The sequence below is a fragment of the Dendrobates tinctorius genome, unplaced genomic scaffold, assembly GCF_039654945.1.
Source record: "Dendrobates tinctorius isolate UK_male_01 unplaced genomic scaffold, ASM3965494v1 ptg000101l, whole genome shotgun sequence".
NCBI lineage: Eukaryota > Metazoa > Chordata > Amphibia > Anura > Dendrobatidae > Dendrobates > Dendrobates tinctorius.
In genome coordinates this window covers 262,076-276,209 of record NW_027361769.1, presented here as the reverse complement: position 1 = coordinate 276,209, position 14,134 = coordinate 262,076, and the positions used below count along the sequence as shown (strand labels likewise).

The 14,134-nt window shown below is 49.0% G+C and overlaps 1 protein-coding gene across 3 annotated transcripts in view; it reads right to left on the bottom strand.

Annotated features, from left to right (window-relative positions):
* Window positions 1–14,134, bottom strand: part of LOC141099673 (oocyte zinc finger protein XlCOF8.4-like) — a 65,144-nt gene that overhangs the window by 9,481 nt on the left and 41,529 nt on the right. For 2 of the 3 annotated variants that reach the window (XM_073587634.1, XM_073587635.1), the window contains exons 2-6: window positions 1,034–1,183; window positions 725–904; window positions 509–632; window positions 271–425; window positions 39–129 (exon numbers count right to left, since the gene is read on the bottom strand). In XM_073587634.1, coding sequence (XP_073443735.1) covers window positions 39–129; window positions 271–425; window positions 509–632; window positions 725–904; window positions 1,034–1,111 — 628 coding nt within the window. In that variant the 5' untranslated portion in view covers window positions 1,112–1,183. The remainder of the gene's footprint in view (window positions 1–38; window positions 130–270; window positions 426–508; window positions 633–724; window positions 905–1,033; window positions 1,184–14,134) is intronic. The other variant, XM_073587636.1, reaches the window with a different exon arrangement.

Sequence of the window (14,134 nt, the reverse complement as noted above, 5' to 3'; positions counted from 1 at the left end):
AATCTGTGACTTCTCTGCATTCAGTGGTCACTACTCACCTGGGTAGTCATATGTGGGAATCTCCTCTTTACACCACTCATCACCCCTCACATATGTCTCTGTAGTATTAATATGGGTCAGATCTTCACCCTGAAATAAATATTGTAAGAGTCACAGACAGATGGAGAAGTCCCATCTATGATCAGCTCTAATCCTGCCATCTCCACCGTTCTCATTACACAAGTATAAAACATATAATACTAGTGGATAAAACAAGACTGAGCACAAGACCTTCACAGCCGTCCACACATCATAGGGGAGATCTCCTGACACCTTCTCTCCATCTACCTGATGATCCTGAGGAACATTGGGATCTTCTTGGTTACAGTCCTGTGGAAGAAGAGGACGGGGACATCTCTCTGGTGTTGTCCTCTTACTGGATAGATCTGGAGGAAACACATACAGGGACTGAATTCATTCTCTACATACAGATAATTATAGGCCGTGTGTATTTAGTCCTGTCTATTACCTGGTGATGTGAGGGGCTGGGGCACCTCCATTATGACGTTCTTGTACAGATCTTTGTGTCCTTCTAAATACTCCCACTCCTCCATGGAGAAATAGACAGCGACATCCTGACACCTTATAGGAACCTAACACATACAATGATACCAATGATACCATCATCCCCCCGATCCCTTCCTAGTGTTACTGTATAATGTCCCAGCATTCCCAGCAGTGTCACCTCTCCAGTCAGCAGCTCAATCATCTTGTAGGTGAGTTCTAGGTTCTTCTGGTCATTGATGTCCTCATGGATCAGGGGGTGAGGTGGAGGTCCCGTGATTAGGCTCAGGGGTCTTCCCCATCCCTCAGACACAGGGTCCTGACAGCGATCAGTAGAGGTCTTCTTCACCACTGTGTAATCCTGGTTATGGAGAGACACATTAATAAATCTCACAACAGACATTTCCGGAGTCCTCACCTCTCCAGTTCTGTCCATCTGTTATTCCCATAGATAAGAATGATGTAATGTGACGTCATCAGAATCTCTCACCTCTCCAGTGAGACGGAAGAGGATCTCTAGGGTGAGGTGTAACATCCTCTCCGCCATCTTGTCTCTGTCCATATCCATTCTTGATGGGTAAATCACGAAAATTCTCTTTTGTAGAAGATCTTCACTGAGAGGATCCGATATTGTAGAGACCTGAATGAGAAGATGATCCGATGTAACATCATAAGAATCCTGTGTAATAATACAATTACTGGAGATAATAAGGGAAACATATGAGGAGATTTATTATTTTACAGGGTTTAGTTTTCTTCCCTGACATCTACTAATAAAACCTATATATTTAGGCCACAGACAACAAGCAGTTTCCTCCTCGGAGTCGGCAGTTGAACACGTTCCTCATAGACTCATCTTCCATAACGCTAATTCTCGTCTCATTACCGACTCTGGAATCGGCATTACCAATACTGCAGGAGATATTCATTACACGTGATGTAATAACGCGCAGGAGGAATATATGTCACCACAGAGCAGGCAGACCAACAGTAAAAGGGGAGGTTTATTTACAGGGAGAATATCTGGTGAACATATAATGTAACAGAGAAAATGCTATAACAGGTGATAACAGAGACTGAAGAAATAACAAGTGTAAAATAACAGACAGATATTCTCTTATGGGGATGAAACGTATCAGTTCCTGGAGATCTTGCTTGTAGAGATCACTCTTGTCCCACGTAGGCACCCAGGCACCAGGGGTGCTTGATGTCATCTGTCTCTGGGGTCCTAGGTATAGTCCAACTGGCGTATGGGGGGGTTAACGTGAGAGCTCAAGGGGTATGCGGATGGCGGTATCCCCCTGTATGCAAGGTTCCTCCCTCTGCTGCGGCAACGGCGTTCCCTCACCAGGGTCAGGGGCTCTGCCTGCGACAGTCTCTCTTGGCAGGTCAGAGTCACGTTACCGTATGTTCCTCGGTCACAGGGAAGCATCTCAGAATTAAGCAGCGCCTCACTGCAGGGGAGCGTCTTGTCAGTGCGTGCAGTCTGTCGGTGTGAGATAGTCTCTAACAGGAGGGGAGCGACCAGCCCTCCAAGAGGTGCAGGGACAGGCTTCTCGTACTCAATGCTCAGCGCCTGTGTCTGCGGTTCCTCAGTGTTCAGTCGCTGCGCCTGTCTCCTGTCCTCTCCTCTGTCAGCATCCTCTCTGCTCCCGTCCATGCGCTGCTCTGCTGAAAGCGCGCCCAATTCTCCCGATCTCCGTCCTGCCCTCTTCCTGTTCCTGGTACTCACGCAGTCCCCCAAAGCATCCCCCGGGGAGCCTAATGCCCTGCTCGATGGTCCCGGGCACGGAGCTAGGAAGGCAACTCCCCCTCGGCTCCTTCGGTGCTTCACCCCCTTACATTCCCCCTCTCTGTGAGCTCGCCATTCCACGGGCGACAGTTTCTGGAGTTTTTGCTGACAATCGTCCAGACCTCGCACAATTTGCTGCCAAATGAATTCGTCCTGATTGTAGCGTCTGGGGGGCACACCTGCTGTTGATTCCTCAGAACGTCTCAGATCAGTGGAGGTAGTGGAATCAGCCACCGGAAAAGTGGAAGTTGGAGCCTCCTCAGTTACTTCCGTCGCTTCAGGCACCAGCCCAGTTTCTGCATCTCCGTGAAGGAGTAGAGAGTCTCCGTCTTCTTTGCTTCAGGAACGAACACGGGTTCAGCCACCGGGGGCGCTGGGACAGCTGGCACCACTGGAGGATCTTGAGACAAACAGAGACGCAGCATATTCCGATGTAATGTATGAGTGGGGAGTTCTTCACCTGCTTCAGGCTGAACTTCGTAGAAGAGTCCTCGCCTCCCGAGCCGTCGCTTCCCCCTATACGGGCTCTTCTCCCACCGACACCCCAATTTGCTGTTAGGGCGCTTCTCTCTGATTAAGACTCAATCCCCTGGACGTAGGGCTGTCCCTTTCTGGGGAGGGACCTGCGGGTGTTCCAACCCCCGGAGCCGATTCTGCACCAACCGTTGAATGGCCGTCCGGCTACCGGCGACGATGCTCTCGAACCCAGGAGTACACCCCCGTCCGCGGGTAGTCCTCCTCGTGCTCTAACGCCAATTCAATCAGTCCCTTCCCGGGTCGGCCGAAGAACAGTGAATAGGGTGTGAACCCTGTGGTACTGTGTTGACGGTTATTGTATGCCCACACCAATTCGGGGACAGACTCAGTCCAGAGTGCTTTCTGATCTTCAAGTTTCCTCAGCATTTGGATCAGGGTGCGGTTGAACCTCTCACAATCTCCGTTCCCCTGTGGATGGTAAGGGGTGGTCCGAGACTTATCGATTTTGTACAAGTGATGCAACTCTTCCATCACCTTCCTCAGAAAGCAGGCCCCTTGATCCGAATGGATTCGCTTGGGACACCCGTATACTTGAATGAAGTATTTACAGATAGCATGGGCCGCAGATTCGGCAGTCTGGTCCCGAGTGGGTGGGACCACAGCAAATTTGGAGCAGTGATCGATCATCACCAGGCAATGTTCATAGCCCTGGTGTGCTGGGCCAATCATCAAGTAGTCTACGGCCAGTAGCTCCATGGGTGCAGAGGACCTCACCGTTTCTGTGGGGGCTCGCTGTTCTGGTGGCTTAACTAGTTCACAATTTCGGCACTGCTGACATACTTTCTCCATGACGGTCCTCATGTGGGGGTGATAGAACAACCGTTGCAGCCACTGAAATGTTTTTTCCGTCCCGAAGTGTGCTCCCTTCTCGTGTGCTTCCTTAGCCACCGGCTCAACCAGGGACAAGGGGATGGTCGTTTGCCAAACGAAGCCCAGTTCAGATTGTAGGTACACTTTCCTGTGCAAGTTTCCATCCCATAACTGTAGCTGTTCCCACTGGCGCACCATTTTCAACATCTCAGGGGGCATGTCTGCTCGCTCACTCTGGACGGGCATCTGTTCGGCTACGAGCCACCGCCTCAGCTGGGCTATCTCTCGATCTTCTTGCTGCATCCAGACCCACTCATCACGGGGTTGTTCCAACAAATTCTCGGGTGTACTCTCCTGAGCTGTTTCCCGCATCGCTGCCACCGTCCTGGCAGCCCCTCCAAATTCTGGAACCTCAATAGCCTCCAACTCTTCATCCCGGCTGGGCGCTTGTGGCTGGTAGTTTACTCGCGAAAGGGCATCAGCATGAGTATTTTCCACTCCTCTTCTGTAGGAGATCCTGTACCGGAATTTTGCCATTCGTGCCACCCACCTTTGTTCTAAGGCCCCAAGCTTGGCTGTTTCGAGGTGGGCCAACGGATTGTTACCCTTACGCATGTGTACTTCCGAGCCAGCCGGATACTCTGCAAACTTTTCAGTCATCGCCCACACCAGTGCCATCAGCTCCAGCTTGAACGAGCTGTAATTTTCCGGATTTCTTTTGGAATCATGTAAGGAGCTACTGGCGTACGTGATGACACGCTCCTTCCCGTCCTGCATCTGTGAGAGTACTGCCCCGAGTCCTAGTAGACTTCCATCAGTGTGCAAGACGAACGGCTGGGTGAAATCAGCATAGGCCAACACCGGGGCCTCAGTCAGGGCCTTCTTCAGGGCTTGGAATGCCTTCTCTTGTTGTTCTCCCCAAGGCACATTCCTGTTCTTCGCACATGAGGGTACTCCTTTCAGCAATTCGAGGAGGGGGTTTGCGATGCGGGCGAAATCGTTTACAAAGCGCCGGAAGTATCCTGTGAGTCCTAGGAACGCTCGTACATCCTTCACGGTTTTTGGGGTCGGCCACTCTTGCACCGCAGCGATCTTCTCCTGCGAGGACTTCACTCCCTCAGCGGAGACCACATGCCCCAGACAGTCAATTTGTGTTCAGTAGAGGTGGCATTTCTGGGGTTTCACCTTCAAACCAAATTTTTGTAGCCGACTCAGAACTTGCTCCAGTCTCCGGAGGTGTTCTTCAACGGTGGGGGCAAAGATGTTTATATCATCAAGGTAAATCAGGGTGGCTTCGAAGTTCAGGTCCCCCAGACACCGCTCCATGAGACGCTGAAATGTTCCCGGGGCGTTGGCCAGCCCAAAGGGCATGCGGGCGAACTCAAATAGTCCCATTGGGAGAATGAAGGCCGTCTTGGCTTGGTCTTGATCAGACATGGGTACTTGCCAGTACCCGCTGGCCAGGTCTAGTGTGGAAAAATATCAGGCGTTTCCCAGTGCTGACAGGGACTCCTCTATCCGTGGCAGTGGATATGAATCTCGCACTGTGCAAGCGTTGAGCCGGCGGTAATCCACACAGAAACGTAGAGTTCCATCTTTTTTCCACACCAAGACGATGGGGGCAGCCCACGGGCTCTGGCTCTCATGGATTACTCCCTTCTTCAGCATCTGTGACAGCATTCCCTTAACCTCCTGATACATTTGTGGGGGTATCTGGCGATATCTCTCCCGTATCGGTGCCGGGTCCCCAGTGGGTATCTCATGGGTAATGGCCGTCGTGCGTCCAAAATCATCGTCATCCTTTGCGAACACCTCCTGGAACTTCCCCAGCAAGGCCTCCACCTGGGGAATCTGGTGAGAGGGCATTTCTGAGAGTTCTGCCCGCATTTGCTCTAGTATCCGGCGGCCTTCTTGTAACATCTAGGGATCTGGGGCAACCTCCACCACCAACCATGGGTCTTCCGCTTTGGTGGTCAACTGCGCTGTTTCGGAGGGCACCAGCTCGTCTGGTACACCTAGAATGTGGGCCAATTCTGCTCTGGGAGCCAGGGTCACATCAGTCTCTCCCAAGTTCACACAGCGCACGAGGACGGTGCCGTTTCGCACAGTGGCGAGGGTCCGTGCGACTAGTACCCCTGACGTCAATTGGTCGGCTGGGCTAGGCTCCACCTGCACCTCCGCTCCTTCTAGTGGGACTCCTGCTCGCACTGGCAGGGGAAGCACGGTCTGTCCAGGGGGTAGCACTCGATTCACAGAAGCAGGGATGAAGACTTTGCCTAGTTCCTTTCCACCGCTGCAGATTTCCCGGACCCGTGCTGCCCGGATCAGTTGTTGAAAGACCTTCTTCTGTGGGGTCTGATCACTCCACTGTCGTAAGAATTGATCTGGGGTCTTGTTGAGTAGTAAGCTTCTGAGGTCTTTAAGAACGTTCATGCCCAGGGTCACAGTATGGTCCCGAGCGGCTTCTCCATCTACCAATACTGCTCCTTTTCTTCCCACATCTTTTCCACGGACTTCTATGTTCAGCCACACCACCCCTGCGACCGGGATGGGTAGGTGATTGGCTGCCGTAAGTCTAATGACTGGGCCCCACTCAGGTCGCAGTGCCTCCGTGAAGTGTCTACAAAAAAATTTTTCAGGCATGGTTGTCACTTGTGACCTGGTATCTACCAGGCATCGCACAGCTCTCCCGTTGATTTCGGCCCAAACCAAGGGGCACATGGAAACAAGGTTAGTGGGACTGTTTTCACTCTTCCTCTGCTCTTCTCGCGGTGTCCCTCGCGCTCGGAGCCCCCTAGTTTAACGGGAGCCGCGGGGATGGTCGGCTCCGCTGGGGACACCACCGGGCAATATGACCGGGCTCTCCACAAGTATAGCATGTGAGAGGGCATCTTCTCGGGGTAGCTGTAGCTTCTCTTCGGGGAACAGCTCCTCTTCCCCGCATCCGTGATTCGGGCCCCTCTGCCTGGGCCCTCCTGGTAGTCACCATTTCCTCTCGGAACTGACTGATCTCCATCCTCAGGTCTTCCACCCATCGGGGGACTTTGTCTTCAGTGCTAGCTGCCTCCCCACTCTGCACCTTTCCCACCGAGCCTGTCACATCCTGCTCTTGCTCACGCGTGCGCGCCTCGCTACCTACTTCAGAAAAGGACATGCCTGGCTTCACCCGCAGGCGTTCTCGCATAGCCTCCTTCAGCATTCCGTCACGTAACCCTGTCACCATCTGGTCTCTGAGCACCATGTCTACTGCCCCTACACCTACCCCGTCCTTTCTTTTGATAGCAGTGTGAAGCTCTTGTAGGGAGTTCATAAACTGTGTCACTGTCTCCCCTTCTCTTTGCACCCGATGGAACAGTCACATCCGTAGTTCCCCTACGTCAGTGGGGTCCCCATGTGTCTCCTCTAAGATACGTAACACTTTCTGCAGAGTATTTCTTTCTAGGGGGGTCTGTGCATGACAGAGTCCCGTGCCTCCCCCTCTAGGGCCATCAAGGCTATTTCTGCCTCTAGGGCTGGTGCCAAGGGGTGCATCCTCAGTAACCCCTGAATTCTCTCTGTCCAGTTCCATAACAAAACATTATTCCCTGTAAACCTCGGCAGGTTATTCAACATGGCCCCCAAGGAGATGTGTGGCGCCCCTGAGGCTCAGCCGCCACAGAGGTACTGCACCTCCTCCTGAGGTGTGGTGCCCCACCATCCAGGTAAGTTGGAGGCTCCCGACCACACTCCAACACTCGCATCCCACACAACAGAGTAGTTCAGCAAAGCCACAATGCGGCTCCTTGCTTAGAGTGTAGCAGAGCACCTTTGGTGGCTCCCTGCTTGGAACACTAAACGTGCTGGGAGGCGGGTGGAATTAGAATATATAAAAGAGCGGGGAGGTTTAGGATTAGAGGTCAGTCAGACGGGGAGTCTGAGGGAGGAAGTCACTCAGAGAGGACTGTGGGGAGCTTCACCATCTTGGCTGCAACACACCACTAGCCCCAGAGGATCTGCATGCAGCGTTGGCCTAACATCTCACTTGCCGAACACCACAGGTGGCGTCACAAACTATTCATCTAACTACATTCCACAATTGCATTCCCCATTACTTGGGCGCCCAGGGCCACGGACCGGATCAACGCTGCTGTGACACATCCCGCCGACACCGACCCGGTACCGAGTACCCCACGGCCCTGGGAGGGGGACCCAGATGCTGGTCTTGGGGCCTTCTCTGACTGCTTGGTCCGCTCTGTCCGTGTCTTCGTGTGACATCCTGCCGACTACACCAAATGTAATAACGTGCAGGAGGAATATATGTCACCATGGAGCAGGCAGACCAACAGTAAAAGGGGAGGTTTATTTACAGGGAGAATATCTAGTGAACATATAATGTAACAGAGAAAATGCTGTAACAGGTGATATAAGAGACTGAAGAAATAGCAGAAGTGTAAAACAACAGACAGTTATTCTCTTATGGGGATGAAACTTATCAGTTCCTGGAGATCTTGCTTATAGAGATCACTCTTCTCCCACGTAGGCACCCAGGCACCAGGGGTGCTTTATGTCATCTGTCTCTGGGGTCCTAGGTATAGTCCAACTGGCATATGGGAGGTTAACGTGAGAACTCAAGGGGTATGCAGATGGCGGTATCCCCCTGTATGCAAGGTTCTTCCCTCTGCTGCGGCAGCGACGTTCCCTCACCAGGGTCAGGGGCTCTGCCTGCGACAGTCTCTCTTGGCAGGTCAGTGTCACGTTACCGTATGTTCCTCGATCACAGGGAAGCGTCTCAGGATGAAGCAGCGCCTCACTGCAGGGAAGCGTCTTGTCAGGGCGCACAGTCTGTCGGTGTGAGATAGTCTCTAACAGGAGGGGAGCAACCAGCCCTCCAAGAGGTGCAGGGACAGGCTTCTCGTACTCAGTGCTCAGCGCCTGTGTCTGCGGTCCCTCAGTGTTCAGTCGCTGTGCCTGTCTCCTGTCCTCTCCTCTGTCAGCATCCTCTCTGCTCCCGTCCCTGCGCTGCTCTGCTGAAAGCGTGCCCAATTCTCCCGCTCTCTGTCATGCCCTCTTCCTGTTCCTGGTACTCGCGCAGTCCCTTAAAGCATCCCCCGGGGAACCTAATGCCCTGCTCGATGGTTCCGGGCACGGAGCTAGGAAGGAAATTCCCCCTCGGCTCCTTCGGTGCTTCACCCCCTTACATTGACATGAGAAATAACTACTTCATGATGAGGACGACATCTTCATTTTCTACTACAGCTCTAGAAACATATTTGGCCAGAGTCGGTCACTGCCTCCATCCCCACCGGCCGTCTATATGAAGGTTTCCCGTCTTCCCCGCACTGGAATCTTCTATCACTGTAGATCTCAGCTCTGAGTCACACACAGAAGTTTGAGGCTTTTTAGAAAAGATTTTTTGTTTCCACAATCAACGCGGACAGAAATGATCTGATCCCAAAGTCTCCATGTACAGTGATTTATGGGGATTATTTCTGGCCTTGGGCTTTCCTATATTACAAGGAAAATTCTAGAAAAAGCCGATATTAACCCCTTCACCCCCAAGGGTGGTTTGCACGTTCATGACCGGGCCAATTTTTACAATTCTGACCACTGTCCCTTTATGAGGTCATAACTCTGGAACGCTTCTATGGATCCCGGTGATTCTGACATTGTTTTCTCGTGACATATTGTACTTCATGATAGTGGTAAAATTTCATTCAAATAACTTGCGTTTATTTGTAAAAAAAACAGAAATTTGGAGAAAATTTTGAATATTTCGCAATTTTTCAACTTTGAATTTTTATGTCCTTAAATCACAGAGATACGGCACACAAAAAACTTGATAAGTAACATTTCCCACATGTTTACTCTACATCAGCACAATTTTGGAACCAAAATTTTTTTTTGTTAGGAAGTTATAAGGGTTAAAAATTGACCAGCGATTTCTCATTTCACACCATTTTATTTTTAGGGACCACATCACATTTGAAGCCACTTTGAGGGGTCTATATGATAGAAAATACCCAAAAGTGACACCATTCTAAAAACTGCACCCCTTAAGGTGCTCAAAACCACATTCAAGAAGTTTATTAACCCTTTAGGTGCGTCACAGGAATTTTTTGAATATTTAAAAAAAAAAAAAAAATGAACCTCTAACTTTTTTCCACAAAAAAAATACTTCAGGTTCAATTTTTTTTATTTTACCAAGGGTAACAGGAGAAATTGGACTGCAAAACTTATTGTGCAATTTATCCTGAGTACGCTGATACCTGATATGTGGGGGGGAACCACTGTTTCGGTGCATGGCAGAGCTCAGAATGGAAGGAGCGCCGTTTGACTTTTTCAATGCAAAATTGGCTGGAATTCAGATCGGACGCCATGTCACGTTTGGAGAGCCCCTGATGTACCTAAACAGTGGAAACCCCCCACAAGTGACCCCATTTTGGAAACTAGACCCCCCAAGGAACTTATCTAGATATGTGGTGAAAACTTTGAACCCACAAAGGCTTCACAGAAGTTTATAACGTACAGCGGTACAATTAAAAAATCATATTTTTTCCACAAAAATGATCTTTTCACCCCCAATTTTTATTTTCCCAAGGGTAACAGGACCCTAAAAGTTATTGGGCAATTTGTCCTGAGTACGCTGATACCCCACATGTGGGGGTAAACCACTATTTGGGGGCATGGCAGAGCTCAGAAGTGAAGCAGCGCCATTTGACGTTTTTGGCTGGAATTGAGATTGGACACCATGTCACGATTGGAAAACCCCTGATGTACCAAAACAGTAGAAACCCCCCACAAATGACACCATTTTGGAAACTAGACCCCCTAAGGAACTTATCTAGATATGTGGTGAGAACTTTGAACCCACAAGGGTTTCACAGAAGTTTATAACGTACAGCGGTACAATTAAAAAATCATATTTTTTCCACAAAAATGATCTTTTCACCCCCAATTTTTATTTTCCCAAGGGTAACAGGACCCTAAAAGTTATTGTGCAATTTGTCCTGAGTACGCTGATACCCCACATGTGAGGGTAAACCACTATTTGGGCGCATGGCAGAGCTTGGAAGGGAAGCAGCGCCATTTGACGTTTTTGGCTGGAATTGAGATCGGACACCATGTCGTGAGTAGAAAACCCCTGATGTACCAAAACAGTGGAAACCCCCCCACAAATGACACCATTTTTGAAACTAGACCCCCCAAGGAACTTATCTAGATGTGTGGTGAGCACTTTGAACCCCCAAGGGCTTCACAGAAGTTTATAATGCCTGGGCATGAAAATAAAAAAAATTGTATTTTTTCCACAAACATGATCAATTAGTCCCCAATTTTTGTATTTTCCCAAGGGTAACAAGAGAAATTGGACCCTAAAAGTTGTTGTCCAATTTGTCCTGAGTACGCTGATACCCCATATGTGGGAGAAAACTATTGTATGGGCACACGTTGGGGCTCGGAAGGGAAGTAGTGACGTTTTCGAATGCAGACTGATGGAATGGTCTGCGGGTGTCATGTGCGTTTGGAGAGCCCCTGAGGTACCTAAACTATTGAAACTCCCCACAAGTGTCCCCACTTTGGACACTAGACCCCCCACGGAACTTATCTAGATGTGTGGTGAGCACTTTGAACCCCCAAGTGCTTCACAGAAGTTTATAACGCCAGGGCGTGAAAATAAAAAAATTATATTTTTCCACAAAAATGATATTTTTGCCCCCAATTTTTTATTTTCCTAATGGTAACAGGAGAAATTGGACCCCAAAAGATGTTTTGCAATTTGTCCTGAGGAGGCTGATACCCTATATGTGGGGGTAAAACACTGTTTGGGCGCATGGAATAGCTTGGAAGGGAAGGAGCACCATTTAACTTTTTCAACGCAGAATTGGCTGGAATTGAGATCAGACGCCATGTTGCATTTGGAGAGCACCTGATGTGCCCAAACAGTGGAAAGCCCCAATTCTAACTCCATCCCTAACCCCAACACACCCCTAACCCTAATCTCAGCCCTAACCCTAACCCTAGCCCTAACCCTAATGGGAAAAGGGAAATAAATACATTTTCTTTTTATTTTATTATTTTTCCCTAAGGGGGTGATAACGGGGGGTTTGACTTACTATTTATGGCGGTTTTTATGTTTGGCAGCTGTCATACGCTAAAAGACGCTTTTTATTGTAAAAATAGTTTTTGCATCACCACATACTGAGAGCTATAATTTTTCCGTATTTTGACCCACCGAGTCATGTGTGGTCTTATTCTTTGCGGGACGAGTTGACATTTTTATTGGTACCATTTTCGGGCACGTGACATTTTTTGATCGCTTTTTATTCTGATTTTTGGGACGCAGAATGAACAAAAACCAGCGTTTCATGAATTTCTTTTGGGGGGTGCGTTTACACCGTTCTGCGTGCGGTAAAATTGATAAAGCGGTTTTATTCTTCGGGTCAGTACGGTTACAGCGATACCTCATTTAGGTCGTTTTTTTATGTTTTGTCGGTTTTATGCAATGAAGACTATTTTATATAAAAAATAATTATTTTTCCATCGCTTTATTCTGCGAGCTAAAACTTTTTTATTTTTTCGCTGATGATGCTGTGTGGCGGATCGTTTTTTGCGGGACAAGATGACGTTTTCAGCGGTACCATGGATATTTATATGCATCTTTTTGATCGTGCGTTATTGCACTTTTTGTTTGGCGGTATGATGATAAATCATTTTTTTTTGCTTTGTTTTTTATTTTTATTTTTTAAGGGGTTCACTAAAGGGGTTAACAAATGGGACAGTTTTATAGGGCAGGTCGTTACGGACGCGGCGATACTTAATATGTGAACTTTTATTGTTTTGGGTTTTTTTTATTTCCAAAAAATGAATTTATTGGGGGAATATTTTTTTTTTTTTCTAATTTATTTGGCGATTTTTTTAAAATTATTCTTACACTTTTTTTTTTTTTTTTCACTTTATTATATTGTCCCAGGTGGGACATCACTGTGCTGTGACAGATCGCTGATCTGTCACATCACAGATCACCAATCTGTCACAGACACTACACAGGTTTCCTCATGCCTGCGCTTTGCAGGCACTGAGGAAGCCGGCTCCCTGCAGGCCCCCGACGCCATCTTGGATTCGGGGGCCTGCAGGGAAGGAGCCCCCCGCAGCAGCGCTGCACATTGCGCTGCCGTGGGGGGCTCAGGGAAGCATGGAGGGAGCCCCCTCCCTGCCGATGCTTCCCTTTAACCCCCGGTACACCGCGATCATGTTTGATCACGGTGTGCAAGGGGTTAACGTGTCGGGGGCGGTCCGTGACCGCCCCTGACACATTGTGCCGGGTGTCAGCTGTGATAATCAGCTGACACCCGGCCGCGATCAGCGGCGCTCACCCCGTGGGCGCCGCTGATCGCTGTAGACGTACTATCCCGTCCATGGGCATAGGGGCCCGGGTCCCAGGAACGGGATCAGCGTCGGACTGGCCCACCGGGGAGCCGGAGGATTCTCCGGTGGGCCCTGGCCCCTGCTGGCATACAGGGCCAGCAGTTGCCTTGGGCCCCCACTGCTCCAGGGGCTCCCAGCCAGTGCCACACAGCTGCTATGGGGGCCCTGCCAGCGGAGCAGCAGCGGGTGTCAGGAGCCCCTGTCCCAGCTACTAAAGAGAAATGAATATTCACTGCGAAGCAGTGAATATCATTTCACTCTCGGTCTCCACTCCCCGGGGCCCCGCCCCCAGCCTAGGCAGCCGGCCCCGCCCTCAATTGCAGTGGAAGAGAGAGCGTCTCTCTCCCATCAGTCCCCTCTGCTCCTGACTCACAGCCGATGCGCGATGACGTCACCATCGTGCACCCGCTGTGTGTCTGGCAGATGGGACAGCTCCTGAGTCTGAAGCCGGCATCAGCGTGGGAGCGAGGAGGAGAGGTGAGTATTGTGGTTTTTTTTTATCTATCTCTATATCCATCTATCTCTATATTCATCTATCTATCTTATCCATCTATCTATCTCTATATCTATCTACAGTATCTCTATATCTATCTATCTCTCTATATCTCTCTATCTATTTCTATCTGTATATCTATCTCTATCTATATCTCTCTCTATATCTATCTATCTCTATCTGTATATCTATCTATATCTATCTATCTCTATATCTATCTGTCTGTCTATCTCTATATCTATCCCTATAGCAATCTCTCTATCTATCTCTATCTATATCTCTCTATCCATCTCTATCTGTATATCTATCTATATCCCCATATCTATTAATCTCTCTATTTCTATCTCTAGCTATCTATATCTCTCTATATATCTCTCTCTATATCTATCTATCTCTATTTCTATCTCTAGCTATCTATATCTCTCTCTATATCTATCTATTTCTATCTGTATATCTATCTATCTCTATTTCTATATCTGTCTCTATCTTACATATAGAGATAGATATAGAGATAGATTTAGATAGATATAGATAGATAGATAAAGAGATAGATACAG